General features: G+C 40.1%; 2 protein-coding genes across 2 annotated transcripts; one reads left to right on the plus strand and one right to left on the minus strand.

Annotated features, from left to right (window-relative positions):
- Positions 1-220: 220 nt before the first annotated feature.
- LOC104937581 (transmembrane 9 superfamily member 2) lies at positions 221-20,526 on the plus strand. Its single transcript, XM_027276623.1, has 17 exons — positions 221-495; positions 1,864-1,931; positions 3,895-3,988; positions 4,449-4,576; positions 7,779-7,905; positions 8,187-8,311; positions 8,588-8,699; positions 8,988-9,067; positions 12,124-12,232; positions 12,433-12,565; positions 12,983-13,102; positions 13,525-13,582; positions 13,722-13,881; positions 15,847-15,998; positions 16,730-16,841; positions 17,182-17,353; positions 18,359-20,526. Exons 1-17 carry the CDS (start codon positions 379-381, stop codon positions 18,424-18,426), a joined length of 1,935 nt encoding a protein of 644 aa, XP_027132424.1. The 5' UTR covers positions 221-378; the 3' UTR covers positions 18,427-20,526.
- On the minus strand, positions 4,591-7,772 carry LOC104929973 (zinc finger BED domain-containing protein 1-like). Its single transcript, XM_019268886.2, has 2 exons — positions 6,241-7,772; positions 4,591-6,080 (listed from the first exon to the last, which is right to left on the minus strand). Exons 1-2 carry the CDS (start codon positions 7,342-7,344, stop codon positions 5,370-5,372), a joined length of 1,815 nt encoding a protein of 604 aa, XP_019124431.2. The 5' UTR covers positions 7,345-7,772; the 3' UTR covers positions 4,591-5,369.
- Positions 20,527-20,831: the final 305 nt, after the last annotated feature.

Raw genomic sequence — 20,831 nt, forward strand, 5'->3', positions numbered from 1 at the left:
TTTCAGAACATAAAAAAGAAACACTTGAAATGCCAAAATAAAAGTCTTCATTCACAAGAGATTTTACTATATTAAAAATATGTACACAATGTCCCAGCATGTCCCACAACATACTACCACCTGACCACTACACGCACACATCAGGACTACAACTCAAGAGTAAACATCAGGACTACAACTCGTGCTTTTATTATTGCATCGCCACGATCCTGCAATGCTCCACTTCACGGAGCAGGCACACTTCCGGCATGTGACGTGTCTGGCTGCTGCAGAACCGGATGCTGGTGGCTGCTGTCCGGTGTGGATGTCAGATGTAAACTGCTGAAGAGGAGCGACATTGTTGTCTGAATCTTTGAGGGCAGACTGGCCGCTGTGAACATGCTGCTGTGGCTGCTTGGAGCCGCGCTGCTGGCTCAAGCGGACGGCTTCTATCTCCCGGGCCTGGCCCCCGTCAGCTTCTGTGAGCCGGGAACCGAACAAGTTCCAGACTGCAAGGTAAACACAACATGGCACACACACACACACACACACACACACAGAGCAGCTCTGTGGCTGCCAGATGTTCAAATGCATGCACACGAAGCTAGCAGCTAGCTGAGCTCGCTCCTGTAAACAGCTCTGATGCTAAACACACAGCAAAGCTAACGGATACTATGCTAACTAGATAGCAGGCTAGCTGTACATCTAAACATCTCAGAGTAAGAAAACAGTTCCGGACAGCTGTGTTGTTTTTAAAGTTCTGCTGGCTTCTTGAAAATATTTATTTCCCTTACAAAGAGCTTATTGTAATATATTGGGAGTCAAATATCAGAATCAGAATCACTATATTGGCCAGGTGTGTGTACACACACGACGAATTTGAATCCGGTTCACTTTGCTCTCAGTTGTACATACAGGTATAGACATAAGTACAGTTTGAAAGACAAGGGACATGACAGATAGACGCAAAACATAACATCAAAACATGAAACATATACATATAACTATATACATATTTAAAAGGTATATATGCTTGCACAAATATAGATATATATGGACTTGTAAACTGGGTAAAGGAGTACACCATTGTCACTTTTCACAGTCAGTCATCAATGACAGTCTAGGACGGCCCTGCTGCTCATGGTGTGCGTGTGTGTCAGTCACTGTTCCCTAGTACCTGTTTCAAAACCTGCGCAAAGTCTAATGGCCAGATTAAAAGCTTGAGACTGATTAGAAAAAAACACATTCAGAACACACCACATAACTTCCAAACACCACTAACAGGAGCAGACAAGTTGGGTTGTTAGATTGGCGGTAAATTGAAGGCATGTCATACATGTATGATACATGTAAATGAGCTGTACAGTCAGCCGGGGTACATGAACATAACATGCTGCAGAGTCACAGATCTAGTAATGATACGGCCCTTTATGTAGTTAACAAAGTAATAATGAAAGCCTCCAAACAATCCCATGATAGTCAGCTTGTCAGACCGTGCTCTGAAAACTTTTGCATAGCTATGTTCTGATTTATTTGTCAGTGTCAGATGGCTGGCCTATCACTGGATGCCTATATGAAACTGCTCCAAATTTGGTTCCAACACACTAGTTTTCACCATGCACATCTCAGAAATAATAATTAATAATGATAATAATATTGATATAATACCCCGTTCTAGAAAAACACAAACCTCCATGGACTTTTACTTATTTATTTATTTTTGTTAACATAACAGCTGTTGATTTTTTTTTTTTCAAAATGTTCTCAGAACAAGGTGTATACAAGAATGACAGCTGATTATAAATGAGTATATAAAACATGAGAAGAAAAGCCTAATTGGAGCATTGCTGCTGTCATCCTAACGTCTGCTTTCTTTTCTTCAAGTCGACCATTGAGCTGTTTGTGAACAGGCTGGATTCAGTGGAGTCTGTGCTGCCGTATGAATATACTGTGTAAGTAGCACTGTACCAATGTGTCCAGATTAGGTCCTTTTCTCTCTTATTACTCCACGACCTATATCTCTGTGCTTTAGTTTTGTCCAAAAGCAGTCAATAGTTGGTCTTGTTGCAATCTAAACTTTTAGGTAAACATTCAATTTGTCCATCAAATACAATTAAACAGCATCCCTTTTCAAATATTGTTTTGTATTAATGCATTAGTTTCTTGGTCTTGGTCTCGGCAGACTGGACCCCTCCTGGCACTTTGCATGTAACATGTCACGACTACATTGCAGGTCTTGAACGAAGAGGACTTGGGAGACTGGTCAAGACCACAACTGTGGAAATATATATCACCAGTGTTTCTCATTAATCACCTGAACATGTCTAATTTGTCCCAACACAGTTTTATAATGTGAAAATATTTTTACGGAGGTAAGAGTAAAACAAATGACGGTGAGAGTGGGTCACAAAGCTACAGTCTGTAGTTTTAGAGCACAGAAAACTAAAGAGAGGACAGGAGAGTTCAGGTCGAAGTTTAACCACTAGACCTCAAGCCAACAACCGCAGAGTTCCAGAATACCTTTAATCTAGTATTCACCAAGCCAAAGTATTTGTAGTATTTTCTATTTGAAATGTATGAAAGGAAATCTGGAGGGTATTTTTGTTATGTCATAACCATTCATATCTCTACAGTGTGTTTATGATGAAAGCGCACCAGATTGATGCATTTAACTTTAAAATCTACAACATTTGTTAGAAGCAGCAGGACTCTAAACCCGTTGCTGCCCTCCTTCACATGCACAGTGATTTTGCAATAAAATCTGACTAATCATATCAAATCAAATAAAATTTTATTTGTTTAGCCCAATGTCACAAAACACATTTTTCCTCTGAGGGCTTTACAATCTGTACAGGGAGTGACACCCTCTGTCCTTAGACCCTCGGTTCGATTAAGGAAAAACAGCAGCAGCAAATCATAAACGAACTATAAACTGTAATGGAGATATGGTAACAATAATGACAGTAATAATATATGTAGTGGACGTCATGCAGGACCACAGCAGCAGTCCCAACACAGTTTTATAATGTGAAAATATTTTTACGGAGGTAAGAGTAAAACAAATGACGGTGAGAGTGGGTCACAAAGCTACAGTCTGTAGTTTTAGAGCACAGAAAACTAAAGAGAGGACAGGAGAGTTCAGGTCGAAGTTTAACCACTAGACCTCAAGCCAACAACCGCAGAGTTCCAGAATACCTTTAATCTAGTATTCACCAAGCCAAAGTATTTGTAGTATTTTCTATTTGAAATGTATGAAAGGAAATCTGGAGGGTATTTTTGTTATGTCATAACCATTCATATCTCTACAGTGTGTTTATGATGAAAGCGCACCAGATTGATGCATTTAACTTTAAAATCTACAACATTTGTTAGAAGCAGCAGGACTCTAAACCCGTTGCTGCCCTCCTTCACATGCACAGTGATTTTGCAATAAAATCTGACTAATCATATCAAATCAAATAAAATTTTATTTGTTTAGCCCAATGTCACAAAACACATTTTTCCTCTGAGGGCTTTACAATCTGTACAGGGAGTGACACCCTCTGTCCTTAGACCCTCGGTTCGAGTGAGGAAAAACAGCAGCAGCAAATCATAAACGAACTATAAACTGTAATGGAGATATGGTAACAATAATGACAGTAATAATATATGTAGTGGACGTCATGCAGGACCACAGCAGCAGCCACAAATCCATGAGATTGTTGAGTCTACTCTTAAAAGTGTTGACCGTGCCTGCCTCCTGTATTTACATAGTATTAGTTACTAGTTATTATTACATAGTATATACAGTCCAGGATTTTGTGGGCCGTCCTAAAGGGTGGCTTGATGACACTCTGAGGCTCCCATGAGTGGGCGTGGCTTTAACACATTCAGCGGACTAAAAACACTTTGAACAGTCACTTCCTTTTTGTACAGATTTGACTTCTGCTCAGAGAGCACATTGAATCGTCCATCAGAGAATCTGGGCCAAGTTCTTTTTGGGGAAAGGATCGAGCCGTCACCATACAAGGTAGCACACTTCTAAAAAACACAAACACACACACACACGCACACAGACTCACACACACACACACACACACACACACACACAAAGATGCATGAGTGGCTGTGTTTACATACACGGAACAGAAACAGAGGGTGCTTGTTTGCAGATACAGGGCTATATTTAGGCCAGGTGCAGAAAGGTAAATTCAATTGGAGAATATTTTCTCCAATTGAATTCTCCTGACTGACCCAGACAAAGAATAATAATTAGGCACTGTTGTTTTGTTATATTTCTATGGGCAGAAAAATATTTAAAATTTGACATAATTGATGCTTAATTTTTTTAAAATATCAAATTTATTAGTTTGATTTATTGTAAAATGTGCACAGTGAAGAATGATTCATCATTTGTATCAATGACAAGAAACAAACAAAACCCAGCTGACACACACACACACTTACTAACTGTGTGTCCTGTGTGTCAGTTTGAGTTTAAGAAACCTGCTGTGTGTAAGAAGGTGTGCACAAAAACATATGACAGCAACAGTCCTGCAGACAAAGCCAAACTGGACTTCCTCAAGAAAGGCATGCTGCTCAACTACCAGCATCACTGGTATGTACACTTCACTTCACTGACACACAGACACACACACACACACATACATGATAGGGCTGTCATCCTTCCTCTTTAATCCCATTCGAATTTCATTAATTATTATTTTTTTAATTCGAATAATATTCGAATTTTTTATGTTAAAATATAGCCTATTTATGCATTACTATAGGTTACCTTGTAGGGCATGGGGTTATTATACTTTTGGCCAGTAGAGGGCGTTCCGATGTAATCAGTAAACATTCTATACCAGAAGTCAAGAGATGTTTGTTGTAAGTAAATAATAAAGATCAGGCAGAAAAGGAAAAGTTCAATTCTGAATTTTAATTCAACTCTGAGTACAACACTGAGCCAGGCTGCTGGAGAAACCTGGTCCTTTAAAAAAATGCTTCTGTTTTTTTTTTTTTTTTTTGTTTTTTTTTAATACCAAAATGCTCTGGTGTCAAAAGAATGGATAGGTTATGTGGTTCACCTTTATGTTTACACAGAAGTAATATATCAACTATTAAATTCAACTCATTACTCAAAGTGCGTCACATAGCCTACGAAAATAACTGAAATTGCCCACAGGCAAAACTGAAAGTGCCTCATAAACATAACTAAAATCGTACATAACTACAACTCAAATTGCGCACTCAAGTGCATACAAAAATAACCAACTTTGCAAATTCAAAAATAACTCAAATTGCGCACGTTACATACAAAAGTGAAAGTGCTTATGGCGGCAGTGGGCCGATAACAGTCAGGCATTCCTACATTTCTAACACGCCACATCTTTTTATTAGGCCTATTTCTAAAGGTTGTTAGCCAAAAACACCAGGCGATCCACGTTTGCTGGGTCTAGTGCAGAGCGTTTTTTATTTACTATCATGCCAGCAGTGGAAAAAACCCTTTCTGCTCTAACTGAGGTGCCCGGGATGCTCAAGTAGCGCCGTGCCAGCCGGGCGAGGTGAGGGTACTTGGTTCCTGACGTCTTCCACCACGACAATGGGTTGCTGTCGCTAGGTATTGGTGTCTCAGCATCGTACATGCGCATCTCTTGCTGTAGCACAAGTCCACTGTCCAAAGTACCACCTGGACCAGCAAACTGGCGATAAACATTCCCCAAAAGGGACCCCATAGCACCCAGAGGGGTTCCATCCCCTGCTCCCTCTTCATTCTCCGCGTGCTCTTCATCCTCCGCAATCAACCTCATCTCTCTATGTACTTTATCGCGCACCTCCTGCTGTTGTTCTCCGGTCAGATGAATCAGTCGATGGAACCGGGGGTCGAGGTAACTAGCAGAATTGAGAAGCATGAACGCATCTTTGGTATGACTGTAGCGCTTCTCGAGGTCGGCGGAGATCTTAGTTTTCATGTCATTGAGTGCTTGAGGATCACCGGTAGATGGCTGAAGATGTGACATAAGCACGTACTTAAGGGGGAGAACGGCTGATGCGGTTGGAAATCGGTCAGTTGATAATGCCTCCGTGGCCACTTTAAAAGGCTGTAGCAATGAGCTCACCTACAGAAAAAACATAAATAGGCTACTGTAAGAATATTTGACGGTGGGCCTAATATTCTGCTCCTCTGTCACGCTGAACATGTTATGGCCTGTTAATGATTATTGGTTTGTTAATTTAGGCATGCAAAATCGCTGTGTTAGTTTAATGTCTGTGACTCACCTGCTCCATGAGGCTCCACTCGTTGGTGTTCAACTCAAGATGACCGAGTTTTTTCTCCATGATGACAGCTGCCACCGGAGCTTGCTGATCCGCTGCCCGACACACCATGTCGTAAGTGCTGTTCCAACGGGTGGCACAATCATTGATCAGCTTAGCAGGTTTCACTCCGAGCAGCCTCTGTTTAGATTCCAACAGGTAGCTGTCCGTGGTTGACTTGTTGAAATGCAGTGCTGTGGCCTTCAGTCTGTTGATAGGGCTTTCGATAGCTCGCACTGTTAGCCCTTTCCTCACAGCCAAGTTAATAGTGTGGGCCATGCATGGTACATTGGCTACTTGCAGGTGCCTCTCGACAGCGTTAATATAATTAGCCGCATTGTCTGTGGTAATGGACAGCACCGACTGGGGCCTCACGTTGTATTCTCCGAGTATATTGGCGATGCACTCTGCGACGTGTTCAGCTGTGTGGGTTTTCTGGACTTCGGCTGTTTTAAGAATGATGTCCTTCAGTTCCCAGTCCTCGTTTATGAAATGTGCGGTGACTGTCACATATGCCTCGGTGGCTATCGAGGTCCATCCATCTGTTGTCAGGGAAATGTTTTCTCCGCTTAGCATTTTTTTGATGTTGTCTTTTGTTGCATCATAAAGTTTAACAACTCTGTCACTGATGGTTGCACGGGAAGGAACTGCGTACCTGGGTTCTAACTCCTGGACGAAATCTTTAAACCCAGACCCCTGCGAGATGTTTATCGGCCTCATATCTTTGCAGATAAATCGTGTCAGTTTATCGGTTATCTTCCTTTGACGTTCGGCTGATAAGCCCCGTGAGGCAGGCATGAAAGAGGTGATTCGTGCCTGCTTGGGCTGAGGTTCATCAGTGTCCGAAGTTAGCTCGGCTAGCTTGCCAGGGTGTAGCGTCAACAGGTGTGTCCGCATGTTACTCGTCGTGGTATGATACTTCATTCGAGCCTCGCACAGCCTGCATATTACGGTTTCTCTGTTTGTTATTTTTCCATTTTCTGACGGAAATCCAAAGTATTTCCATACCAAGCTTCTGTGATGTTCAGGAGTGGTAATATCCGCCCGTGAATTCTCCTCGCTCGCCATTAATTAAATTCTGATACTGTAGCTCCTAGGCAACGCTATGATAACGTTCAAGCATTGAAGTAACGCGATAAATCAACGTGAGATTTGGATTCAGTCAGACTCAGACTCATGTAACAAAAATGAATAGAAGAACGACAAAATTCGTCATTACGTTGTCTTGAAAAAAAAATAAAATAAAAAAAACATTCGACTAGTAATTCCTGCGTTCGAATTCTATTGTTTTTTTAATAGTCGAATTATATTCGAAAAATGAAAGTCGTTCCAACAGCCCTAATACATGATGTACATGCAAAATATTTTATCCCCTCTGTGGCCATTCAGTGGTCATTACCATCTATTTGCACATCTGCATGATGCTTTGTGTTGATTGTCTGAGCTGTAGTGTGTCTGTTGAATTGTGCTTCATGATAATGGTGACGATGATGTGTGTGTAGGATTGTAGATAACATGCCCGTCACTTGGTGCTATGATGTTGAAGATGGGCAGTTCTGTAATCCTGGTTTCCCTATTGGCTGTTACGTCACTGAAGGAGGCCGACCCAAAGACGCCTGCGTGGTTAAAGTGAGTGCGTACTAGAACTGTAATCAATCGCACAAATGACTATTATTTCACAGGATTTAATACTGTACTGTACTGTACAGAGAAACCATGAAATAAACGATTAAATGAACATACAAATCATAAACTTTTGTTAGTTAATAAATAGTAGAACTGTTGTATAAAAGCAATATAATGACTATGATATTGTTCATATTCACTGCAATAGTACTCCCTCTTGTGTGATATTGCTTTATTATGACTTTGTCTGTGTCTTGATGTTTTTGACTTGGTTTGTTTTCCAGTCTAACTTTATTGAAAAAGACGCTTTTTACATCTTTAACCACGTGGACATCACCATCTTTTACCACATTGTGGAGCACGAACAACTCGGAGCACGATTGGTTGCTGCCAAGATTGAACCCAAAAGGTAACAAATCACAGTTTTACATTTTTTTTTTAGTTTGGAGCAATCTAGTTAAAATGTACCCGGAACTCTTTGCTTAGCACGTGATTTAATATTTTTACAATTGGGACGGTTGTAGAACTTTTTGTGAATGCTAAAAGAGCTCTGGTGTATGAATCCATCCGTTTCACTGATTAGTGGAATAGTGTGATATTAGTTAGTGTCATCATAGTTTCTGCCTGCGTCATGCAAATTGGATATTCTTTACTTTGGTCTGAAATCTATTTCCTCTTTATCCAGCTATGAAAACCCTAATGATGACAGCCCTGATTGTTCCGGAGGACCAAAGTTCCTGAAAAACGCACACACTGGAGTGTTCAAGATCCCATACACTTACTCTGTCAGCTTTGTGGTTAGTACATCTTGGTCTTGGTGTTAAATGCTGCCTGTGTTTCGTGAGGCTCAAATAAAAACTGAAGATGGACGAATGTTGAAATTGAGTGGAAGTGGAAAATACATGACTTTTGTTTTTGTGTGGATTCCTGAAAAGGAAGGGCCTTTGGAGAGCTAGGCCAGGTCATTATCTCTTCTAGTCACATGCTCTACCTTGCTCAATAACTTGCACTATATTTATAATATTTTCATTTTGTGTGTGTGTGTGTGTGTGTGTGTGTGTGTGTGTGTGTGTGTGTTTGTGTAGGAAGACAAGAATATTCGCTGGGCATCTAGATGGGACTACATCCTGGAGTCAATGCCTCACACCAACATCCAGTGGTTCAGGTAAGAATGATGGTTTCATGAATACAAAGCACTAATCAGTCTGACCATTTTATAATAACCTTTGAGTTCATACTACCGGACTATAAGCATTTGTGTAGAAGCTTCTACAGCAGATGATTATCTGATAGTGCTGTAGCCAAATTTAAGGAAATGATTCCTTCAGCATTGAATTCAATGCCATGTCTAACTGTAACAGAGGACTTGTCTACTTCCTTTAGCCACCCACAAATAGACCATCTTGTTGACAGTATTACAGGCTCATTACGGACAACTCTAGACTCTATTGCACCTCTGAAAAAGAAGATAATTAAACAAAGAAGGCTAGCACTATGGTATAGCCAGCAGACTCGTAAATTAAAGCAAGAGGCACGTAAATCTGAACGCAAATGGCGTGCCACTAAACTGGAAGAATCTCATCTAGTCTGGCAAGATAATCTCAAAACATACAGGAAGGCTCTCCGTAATGCCAGAGCAGCCTATTACTCTTCTTTAATTGAGGAGAATAAGAACAACCCCAGGTTTCTCTTCAGCACTGTAGCCAGGCTAACAGAGAATCACAGCTCTACTGAACCATCTATTCCTTTAGGTCTAAGTAGCAATGACTTCATGAGCTTCTTTAATGATAAGATTATAACTATTAGAGACAAAATCCATCACCCCTTGCCCTCAACAGGCATTGATTTGCATTCTGATACAGCAAGTTTGGAAACAGCTGTAAAACCTGTTATGTATTTAGACTGTTTTTCTCCCATCAACCTTCATCAAATAACTTTAATCATTTCTGCAGCTAAGCCGTCAACCGGTCTCTTAGACTCCATCCCAACCAGGCGGCTCAATGATTTGTTTACCTGTAGTTAGTAATTTGTTATTGGATATGATTAATCTGTCTTTATTACAGGATATGTACCACAGTCCTTTAAGGTAGCTGTAATAAAACCTCTTCTTAAAAGCCACTCTAGACCCAGAGGTCTTAGCCAACACAGACCGATATCAAACCTTCCTTTCTGTCTAAGATACTTGAGAAAGCTGTAGCTAATTAGCTGTGTGACTTTCTCCATAACAATAGTCTATTTGAGGATTTCCAGTCAGGATTTAGAGTGCATCATAGCACAGAGACCGCATTAGTCAAAGTTACAAATGACCTCCTAATGGCATCAGACAAAGGACTCATCTCTGTACTTGTCCTGTTAGATCTAGTGCGCATTTGACACCATTGACCACAAATTCTTTACTGGAAACTCAAATTGGCATCAAAGGAACCGCCCTAAGCTGGTTTAAATTGTATTTTTTAGATCGATCTCAGTTTGTTCACGTCAGTGATGAATCCTCATGCAGACCAAGTTTGTCATGGAGTCCCACAAGGTTCTGTACTTGGACACTTCTATTCAGTTTATATATGCTTCCTTAGGGAACATTATTAGGAATCACTCTATCAATTTTCATTGTTATGCTGACGACACCCAATATATTTATCGATCAAGCCTGATGCAACCAATCAGTTAACTAAACTCCAAGCATGCCTTAAGGATATAAAAAGTTGGATGACCTACAATTTTTTGATGTTAAATTCAGACAAAACTGAAGTTCTTGTAATTGGACCCAAACACCTCAGAAAATCTCTTCAGAGACTTAGTTACTTTAGATGGGATCACCCTGGCCTCCAGCTCCACTGTAAAGAATCTTGGAGTTGTTTTGTGATCAGGATTTGTCCTTTAACGTCCACATAAAACAAATTTCGAGACTGCATCTTCCAATTACGTAACTCGCTAAAATCAGACGCATTGTCTCTCAAGCGGATGCAGAAAAACTAGTCCACGCATTTGTTACTTCAAGGCTGGAATATTGTAACTCTTTGTTATCAGGCTGCTCTAATAAGTCTCTTAGGACTTTGCAGTTAATTCAGAATGCTGCTGCACGTGTTCTGACAGGAACCAAGATCAGAGATCACATCTCTCCCATTTTGGCTTCCTTGCATTGGCTACCCATTAAATCTAGAATAGAATTTAAAATTCCTCTCCTTACTTACAAAGCTCTTCATGGTCAAGCACCATCGTATCTAAAAGAGCTCATAATACCTTATTACTCCTCTAGAACACTGCGCTCTCAGGACACTGGGTTCCTTGTGGTTCCTATAGTTTCCAAAAGTAGATTGGGAGCCAGAGCTTTCAGTTATCAGGCTCCTCTTCTGTGGAACAAACTACCTTTCTGGGTTCGGGAGGCAGACACGGTCAACACCTTTAAGAATAGATTTAAGACTTTCCTTTTTGATAAAGCCTATAGTTAGGGCTGGCTCAGGTCATCCCTTAGTTATGCTGCCATAGGATTAGACTGCCGGGGGACTCTGGGTTATGCCTAGCCAGGCACGGTATTGGTTGAAGATGCACACATCTCGCTTACCGAAAACTAACTCTCTCTCTCTCTCTCTCTCTCTATCTATCTCTCTCTCTCTCTCTCCATCTCTCCATCTCTCTCTCTCTCTCCATCTCTCCATCTGTGGACATGTCTCATTAATGCATGTTACTAACCAAACTTCCCTGGAGTTTCTGTGCTCCGTCGTCCAGCAGGTTCTCGTGGATCATGGCTGCTGCTGTGATCCTGCACGACGCCCACTACATATATTATTACTGTCATTATTACTACCATATCTGTTAATGTAATGATTTTTATCATTCATTGTGATTCATTGTCATTTTGTCAGTCATTGTAACTGTACAATATGCTTGTGTTGATTTGTTCTGTACACGTGACATCTATTGCACGTCTGTCCGTCCTGGGAGAGGGATCCCTCCTCTGTGGCTCTTCCTGAGGTTTCTTCCACCTTTTTTCCCTGTTAAAGGTTTTTGTGGGCAAGTTTTTCCTCACTCGACCTGAGGGTCTAAGGACAGAGGGTGTCACTCCCTGTACAGATTGTAAAGCCCTCTGAGGCAAATGTACTTTGTGACTTTGGGCTATACAAATAAAATTGATTTGATTTGATTTAATCAACTCTGGTGTCTGCTAGCATCAAAATACTGATACCATATTGTTAATTTAGCTTTGCTGTTTTTCTTCTTCAGCATAATGAACTCGTTGGTGATTGTGTTGTTCCTGTCTGGAATGGTAGCCATGATCATGCTGCGGACTCTGCATAAAGACATTGCCAGATACAATCAGATGGACTCTGTGGTGAGAACCTGTCCCTGTGGATAAGATGGCGCTTTGGTGGGACAGTGCCAATATCTTTAAGTTTGTAATTACAGCAATACTTAACTAACTCATCTTACTATATTTATCATCACATGAAACACAATCAAAGGATTAGCCAAGTCATAATCATAATCATGGAAAGATGACCTGGACATAGAGATATCTGTTTTCTTCTCCAGGAGGATGCCCAGGAGGAGTTTGGGTGGAAGTTAGTCCATGGAGATGTTTTCCGACCTCCCAGAAAGGGAATGCTGCTGTCGGTGTTTCTTGGCTCTGGAACTCAGATCTTCATTATGACCTTTGTCACACTTTGTATGTCTTCATCTTCATTGTTCCTCATTCTTTTCATTGTTTAAAAGAATAAAAAAAACCCCAGTATCGATGCCAAACTAGCACCACCTTTTGGTGACAAGCTCAATCTGGGGTCTAAACATGTTTTCTACATAACATTTATAATGTGAGTTAATTATGGCAAATGGCATGAAGTTAAGTGATGTGAGGTTGTAAACAAATCCCCACCTATTGTGACTATTTTGTCAAAATGTTGTTATGTTTTCTAAAATGTTGTGTTTATACCTCAGGGCCACAGTAAAAACCCAATATTGGCCAGTGTTTTATAATCAGAATTTCTAGCCTTTTAAATATCAATATTGGATTCATTGGCTTTATTGCTACCGTATTTAACCCAGCTTCAAATCTGTAACATGAAATCAAATCATTTCTTTCCAGTCTTTGCCTGTCTTGGCTTCCTCTCTCCGGCTAACCGTGGGGCTCTGATGACGTGTGCTGTTGTTCTCTGGGTTCTTCTGGGAACTCCAGCTGGATATGTGGCTGCTCGCCTCTACAAATGTGAGTGAACAAGAAAACAGGCAAGTTAGCTGTGGCGGCTGTGGCTCACAGGCAGAGCGGTCCACTAATCAGATGATCGGCGGTTCGATCCCCGGCTCCTCCGGTCTGCATGCCGAAGTGTCCTTGGGCAAGATGCTGAACCCCAAGTTGCTCCCGAAGGCTGTGCCATCAGTGTATGAATGTGTGTGAATGGGGTGAATGAGATATGTAGTGTAGAGCGCTTTGAGTGGTCGGCGCTATATAAGTACAGTCCATTTACCATTTATGTATGTTGAGGCAAAAAAAAGAATGGTCTAGGTTGGTGTCAAAACACTGCAGCCTTCTAAAGGAGCTGTGGATCTATACACCAAAAGAAGACAAGACAGCTTTCCAGTTTGATTTCTTAAACGTCCTTTCTTCTTGGTCTTTGTTTTTGTTTATAGCTTTTGGAGGAGAGAAGTGGAAGACCAATGTTCTGCTGACAGCCTTCCTTTGTCCTGGGTAAGACTGGTTCAGGTGGCGCAAAAACACACGATAATGGAAGAATAGAAGTGTCACAAAATGAAGAAGATGTATTGACTTGATCCTGTTCTCTCATGCATTAACTCCTTCATCTGACATCCTGTCTGTCTCTGTTCAGGGTGGTGTTTGCAGATTTCTTTGTGATGAACTTGATCCTGTGGGGTGAAGGGTCTTCAGCAGCCATGCCTTTTGGGACCCTGGTAGCCATATTGGCACTTTGGTTCTGTATCTCTGTGCCACTTACCTTTATAGGAGCATACTTTGGCTTCAAGAAGGCAGTAAGTGAATATAAAGCCACACATTTTAGCTGTGTGTATATATGTATATGTATATATATGCTCAACTTTTTTGGAGCACAGAGTGAGGAGGAAAGGGTACACCCACAGTGTAAGAAGGAAAGGTTCCGCAGGTCCTTCATCCCTGCTGCTGTCAGGCTTTACACCTGCACCTGATCATGTTGTAGTCTCCTGTTCATGCCCCATTGCAATCTTTTTTTCTATTTTATTTCATTTATACCCTGCAGTTATTATTTATACCATGGTCACTTACTTACTTTTGTAATATTATTTATATTATGGTCACTTTCCTTTGCAATATTTCTTACACTATGGTAGCACTACAGTACTCGACTGTTTTGAATGTTTTATTGTTTTTCATGTTTATTGTGTAGGTTATAGATATTTCTGTCTGTTTCATTTCTGTGGGTTTTTGTCCTTTTATTTGATTCTACTTCTGTAGTGTATATTACACTTTCGGCTGCTGTAACAAGTGAATTTCCCCGTTGTGGGATAAATAAAGTATAATCTAATCTAATATAATATAAAATTTGACACACACATAGACACACACAAACTCATTATATGTGTTACTTTACTGACTGGCCCCTGATCTACTAACTGGCTCTCAAACCTGATTCTGGGGTCCACTCTTCCTCACTGTCCTCCTCAAGCTCACTGTCCTCACTTTCGGATGGAATGGCCCTAACTGTCTCCTGCTTGCGACCATAAAATGTCCTTGCATCCATTTCCTACAAGCAATAGTAGAGAGTGCATTGAGTACATCTCCATCCATTAGAATGATATTGCCCTAACAAAAGTACTACAACTGCATGATGTTGCCCTGGGGCAACGAATGAAAAAACACAGTTTTAGTATATAAATAAAAACAAAAAACAAATATAAACAATCAAATATGCTTTTCTACATATTCATGCACATTCACATATTTTTTCAACCAAGTTATTTCACTTTGAGGTGTAGAAAAGTGAAATTTATCTTAGCGTTTGCTGGCACTCTGCCTCATGTGGCTCATCTCCAAAACCTCTAACGTGCTGTCCCTCTGATGTACTCATTCCTGATCCTATCCATCTTGGTCACTCCCAAAGAGAACCTCAGCATCTTCATCTCTGCTACCTTCAGCTCTGCCTCCTGTCTTTTCCTCAGTGGCACTGTCTCTAGACCAAACAACATCATTGGTCTCACCACAGTTTTGTACACCTTTCCTTTCATTTTAGCTGAAACTCTTCTATCACACCTGACACTTTTTTCCACCCGTTCCAACCTGCCTGCACACACTTCTTCACCTCTTTTCAACACTCTCCATTGCTCTGGACTGTTGAGCCTAAATACTTAAAATCCTCCACCTTCTTTATCGCTTCTCCCTGTAACCTCACTCTTCCACTTGGGTCCCTCTCATCCATCCATCTATCCATCCATCTATCCATCTATCCATCTATCCATCTATCTATCTATCTATCTATCTATCTATCTATCTATCTATCTATCTATCTATCTATCTATCGTGAATGTAATATCTGTACTCAGAAGCATTAGTATTTTGCTAACAATAGCAAACTTAAGATGTGACTATACTGTACATACATACTTTTACAGCTCCTCAACATCTTTGAACTATCTATTCTGGAGTTGTCTTTTCTAAGACAACTAACTCAATAAAGTCTGCAACACAGCATATCTAAGTACAGGAAACAGTAAAGCAGAAAGTTGAAAGAGGTTCTGCTCGGTACCAAGTTTGCTTAACTGTGGGACGTATGCTGTCCAACATCATCAGTTCATATATGAAAAATATTAAAGACTGCAGTAATACTAATCTATGAATCTATCTTTACTACTAAAGTGCTAAAAGTCTGTTATCGGGTCAGACATTGTCTGTGTTGTCATGTTCTGTCTCACCATGATGATTCAATGTTTCCCCGTCTTGCTCTCTATCTTTCTTTTTTTCAGGGTATTGAGCACCCAGTGCGGACTAATCAGATTCCTCGTCAAATCCCAGAGCTGTCGTTCTACACAAAGCCATTCCCTGGTATCATCATGGGAGGAATTCTGCCTTTTGGATGTATATTTATTCAGCTGTTCTTCATACTTAACTCTATCTGGTGAGTGAAGAAAAAGTTTTGACTGTTATTATTAGAAAGTCAGAATACATCTTGCAAGTTCAGAATACAATCAAGAAGTTTGTCGACAACATTTTTGTAAAATTCCAAAATGTAAAAAACACATTAAGGGGTTCAATTCTTTTACAATCTACTTGTAAACTCTCTACACTATATAAAAATAAAATATTTCGGCCACTTATGCATTTCAATTACATAGAAAATTTCCATCCATTTGAATTACATAGTTCTAATATAAATAAACTAATGAACGTAATGAGAAGCAAGTAATAAGATTTATGTAATGGTATTAATAAACTCAAAATGACTGCATTCGTTTATGCTGTTGGGTTTGGACAAACAAATTGTCTTTATTAATATTGAATGCATAACAAATTGTCTTTATTAATATTGAATGCATAAACCTGGCTACTACTACGCTACTGTGTAGTGTAATCACACTGAGTTTATTAGTACTATTACATAAATCTTATTACTTGCTTCACATTAAGTTTATTAGCTAATGTATATTAAATCTTTGTAATTCACATGGATAGAAAGTTTCTATGTAATTGAAATATAAGTCCTGCATTTTGGCCAAAACTTTTTTTTGAGTGTAGACTGTCAATATTGTACAAAATGTCGTTGGTGGCCAGCGAAACAAAACATAAAGTTCCATCATCCAGTGATGTATTAACTTTAAGGATGTGGGCATGTCTCTGCCTCTCCTGCAGGTCCCATCAGATGTACTACATGTTTGGCTTTCTTTTCCTTGTCTTCATTATTCTGGTCATCACCTGCTCTGAGGCCACCATCCTGCTCTGCTACTTCCACTTATGTGCTGAGGTACACAGCACCATCACTGACTTTAACACTGTTCTTTTTATGTTTCAAGCATGGTCTTAATAAACATTTTTGTATCTTACATGTACTGTTACCTCTGATTTTACCACTGCAGCAGGAATGAATTGTTCCAAAGTGTAGGTAAACTTCAGGGTGTCCATAGGACAGTGGAGTGTAATACTGAAATGATACAAACTGTAAACTAGCTGGAATGTTATGAGGCAAACAATATGGAAACATAATTCATCTCAGTTTAATGGTTTGATCTTAAAAGGATGAACCCTCTCTGTCAGATCCAGATTTACAATACAGTGTGTTTCTTTTACATTTCATCTCTTCACAGGACTACCATTGGCAGTGGCGTTCATTCCTGACCAGCGGCTTCACTGCTGTCTATTTCCTGGTCTATGCCATTCATTACTTCTTCTCTAAACTGCAAATCACCGGACTGGCCAGCACCATCCTATACTTTGGTTACACCATGATCATGGCTCTTATCTTTTTCTTATTCACTGGTAGGTATAAAAAAAATAATAATAATAAGGGAAGGATGATGTATTTCCCATTCTGGCTCATTGTGGCTTTTGCCTTTCTCATGGACATGACTACAAAGTTGATGGAGGTTAAAAGTTTGCTGGAATGTTCTCAGTTTAATGGGGAGAAATCTTGCTGTTAGCTGGTGTCTAACAGTCTCTCTCCTTATAGCTCTGGTTTGGTCTCCACAAGCTCCTGAGAAAGATAGCTCACTCTTTAGTTGAGAAATGCTCCACCAACTACTCATTAAGTGTCTGTGCAGGGTGTGTAGTAGAGATCTGAGTTCCAAAATGGGTTCAAGCATGGCTACTCACATCATAATGTAAGTACGATGATGAGTCCTCATGGGTCCAAAGATCAATAGAATGATAAGCATGCGACGTGTGTGATTCCATCACAAGATGGTCTCTGGTGTTTGTAATGTGTCTGTTTAGAACATGGTGGTTTATGTACTGGTTTAATACTTGTGTACAGTTCTATAGTTATAGTGAGGTGACAGATGCAGATCTACAACCAATCAGAGCATTGATACAGTAGTTGTGACGTAGCATTGAGCAACACATACAAATTAGGGCTGTGCTTGGTCCAAACAGGACAAATGCTCATTTTTACAAACCTTGTCAAAGGTGTGTTGACATGTGTGTTGTGCTTGACAAAACACTTGTCAACACACGTGACTGTTCAAATCTGAATAGGTGATGCTCCTCTGTCAAGCACTGTTTAAAACCAAGCCCATCTTAAATAAAGGACTGTGATTGGCCCATTCGTAACCAAAGGGGATGACCAGACTATGTGCCAGAGAAAAGGAAGCATAAAGGCTCAAATATTACACTGTCCTTAAATTGCAACAGATTGAGAGCTACAGTGCTGAAAATATGGTACACTCAGAATCAGTCATTGCTGGTGACCCACATGATGTGTATACATTATATTAGTCTAAACCAGTTAATTTAGCACTAATAAATTTTATATTTTCTCTGCCCCAGGTACAATCGGCTTCTTTGCCTGTTTCTGGTTTGTTACCAAGATCTACAGTGTGGTCAAAGTGGACTGAAGGATCCCAACACGACAGACTATGTATGGCTGGTGTGGCTGAAGGTTGCTTTCTCCCATCAATCTCTGGAACATTTAGCACTGTCAGACTGAACATTACGACGTGAACCTTCACCTGTTTGTTTAATCAACCAGAGACTCAACTCAACTTTCTGCCTCTGAGTGACAACAGTTTGCTTTGTTTCTGTGCCTAAAATATTTGTGTGTGAGCATGTGTACACTGGGTTGTAATTTTATACATACACTATCTATCTGAACTGAAAGAAACATAACTGAATAAGCCTCGTAATACGGCTAGTGTCTGACAGTTAAATACAGTGCAGTGACCACAGCTGGCACTGCGGACAGACTGTATCGGTTCTCATTTTAAGGTTCTTTCATAATTTGTGCGCTCTGTTTGCAGATGTAGTTAGAAATTGTAGTTCTACAGATAAAGTTGTGAGGCTCTACTCCTTAACGGCTACCACTAGTCTCTCTGACCGGTTATTGACACTGTATGTGTCAAAATGGATCCACCCCATGCTCCATTCTTAAGGCTCATCTAAGTGCAGCAGGATATGCAGCTAATTTTAAAGTTTGAAGTTCATCACCAATGAGAGTTTTGTGGTATTCAGTTTCTTCACATTATTATGGGACAGTTGTCATTTATTTGTGGTGCGGGTGGAGAGCTGAACTGCAATTTGGAAAAGGGGTGCAGGTTCAGCCAACTGGCCTCCAGTTCTGTGAAACAGACAAGGGCTGCAAGGAGGCACACACTGAAATAAAACAGTTTGACAGCTTCCATAATGCAGGGCCGAAATGTATTAGAATCTAACAGAAAGCTAAGTTCTAGGCGACTTTGCTACAGTAGTAGCCTCTGCTTCATTACAGGCGATGCACATTTTGATGCCTGTCCTCATTGTGTTCTTGCTCCAAAAAAGCAGCCTTTCTATCACATTCACTCTCCAGAGGCACTTCTCAGCTCCTTATTTTGCCTACTGCACTTTCTATGTGCTTTGATCAGTCTTTGTAGGTTTCAGGTCAGTCCAAGACTTCTTTAGTTAAGGCTAACAAATGTTACAAGCAAAAAGTAGTTAGATATCAATGAAGCTCAAATTTTGGGCAGAACAATGGCTCAAGCTTTTTAAAAAAATAATGAAAAATACATAGTGATAAAAACATGTTAGGTCAGACAGAAATGGACTTTGGCTAGCTGTAGTAGTTTCACCATCTCTCACTGACCTCCAGCAAATAATTCTTTGGAACCTGGCAGCCTTTCTGTTGTCTTGTTACAGTGTGTCACTGTTGGTTACATGTATTTCTATATGCTGAGCTCGCCTTGTCAAAGCTCTTAACTGCACAGTTTAACTAACTGTAGCACAACAATTAAAAGCAAAATTTCAGTACAAAAGGAATGACACTCCATACAATGAGTTTGAGCGTAAGAATAATTTCTCAAATTTAAAAAGGATTTAATTGAAAACATTTTGTGTAAAAGTAAAGAAGAGTTGTTGACTGTTTAGTCCAGGATTGAGAAATGTGTGTAACCAATTGTAAGAAAAAACAAACCTGTAAATTCTGAGCCTTTAATGAGATTCAAGAGAAAGAAACGAACAGCCAGAAATCTCAACACCATCGTCCCTTACATCCCAACAGTACACACTACAATACTTCTTCTGTTACAGTTGTTCTGTTCAGGAATAAATCCATTTTTTCTTTTTTGAAAGTGAAAGTCATTCTTGAGAGAGCTGACTACCATGAGACGAGCTCACATCTTTGTATACCAGGTGGTTATGATCTATCAGTTCATCTTGCTCTTGTTCTCAACTTTCTCCACAAGTGCACCAAGTTTGTGAAGTGAGTCAGTGAAGCGGGCTGTGTATCAGAGGCTTTACCTCGACCATCTTAACGTTATGGAGTTTGAAACACTTATTGTATATAGCTTTTTCTAATGTAAAACAAAGTGGAGTGGGAAATGGAACAAATGAGAAAGATGTGAATGAACTTGCTCATTACCATGGAAACATTCTTCTAATATTCTTGTGTTTTAAACTATGCTTTGTCAAAGTTTGTTGTGATTAATCAGACGTCTAATAATTAAATTGGTTTTCGTTTTCTCTCATTTCAGTTTAATTTGAGTTCTTCAGTCTTTCCTCTCTGCTTGTACGTTGTACAACTGATCTCAGATTTTCTTTTAAGCTAACTCTTTAGTTCTGCATTTACATTTCATTTAGTCATGTAGCTGACACTTTTATCCAAAGTAAATGGTTAATGTACTGTGCCTATGGTGATGAGCCAAAATAGAGCATGAACAACGCCATGGAGTGGAAAGTTCCTTGGACTGAGCTGTGGAAGGCCAAGCCCAGCCTATTAAGTTCCTTCCAATGATGTGCTTCCCAGCCTGTCAAACCTCCATACATGGGGCAA

The sequence above is a fragment of the Larimichthys crocea genome, unplaced genomic scaffold (assembly GCF_000972845.2).
Source record: "Larimichthys crocea isolate SSNF unplaced genomic scaffold, L_crocea_2.0 scaffold469, whole genome shotgun sequence".
Lineage (NCBI taxonomy): Eukaryota > Metazoa > Chordata > Actinopteri > Sciaenidae > Larimichthys > Larimichthys crocea.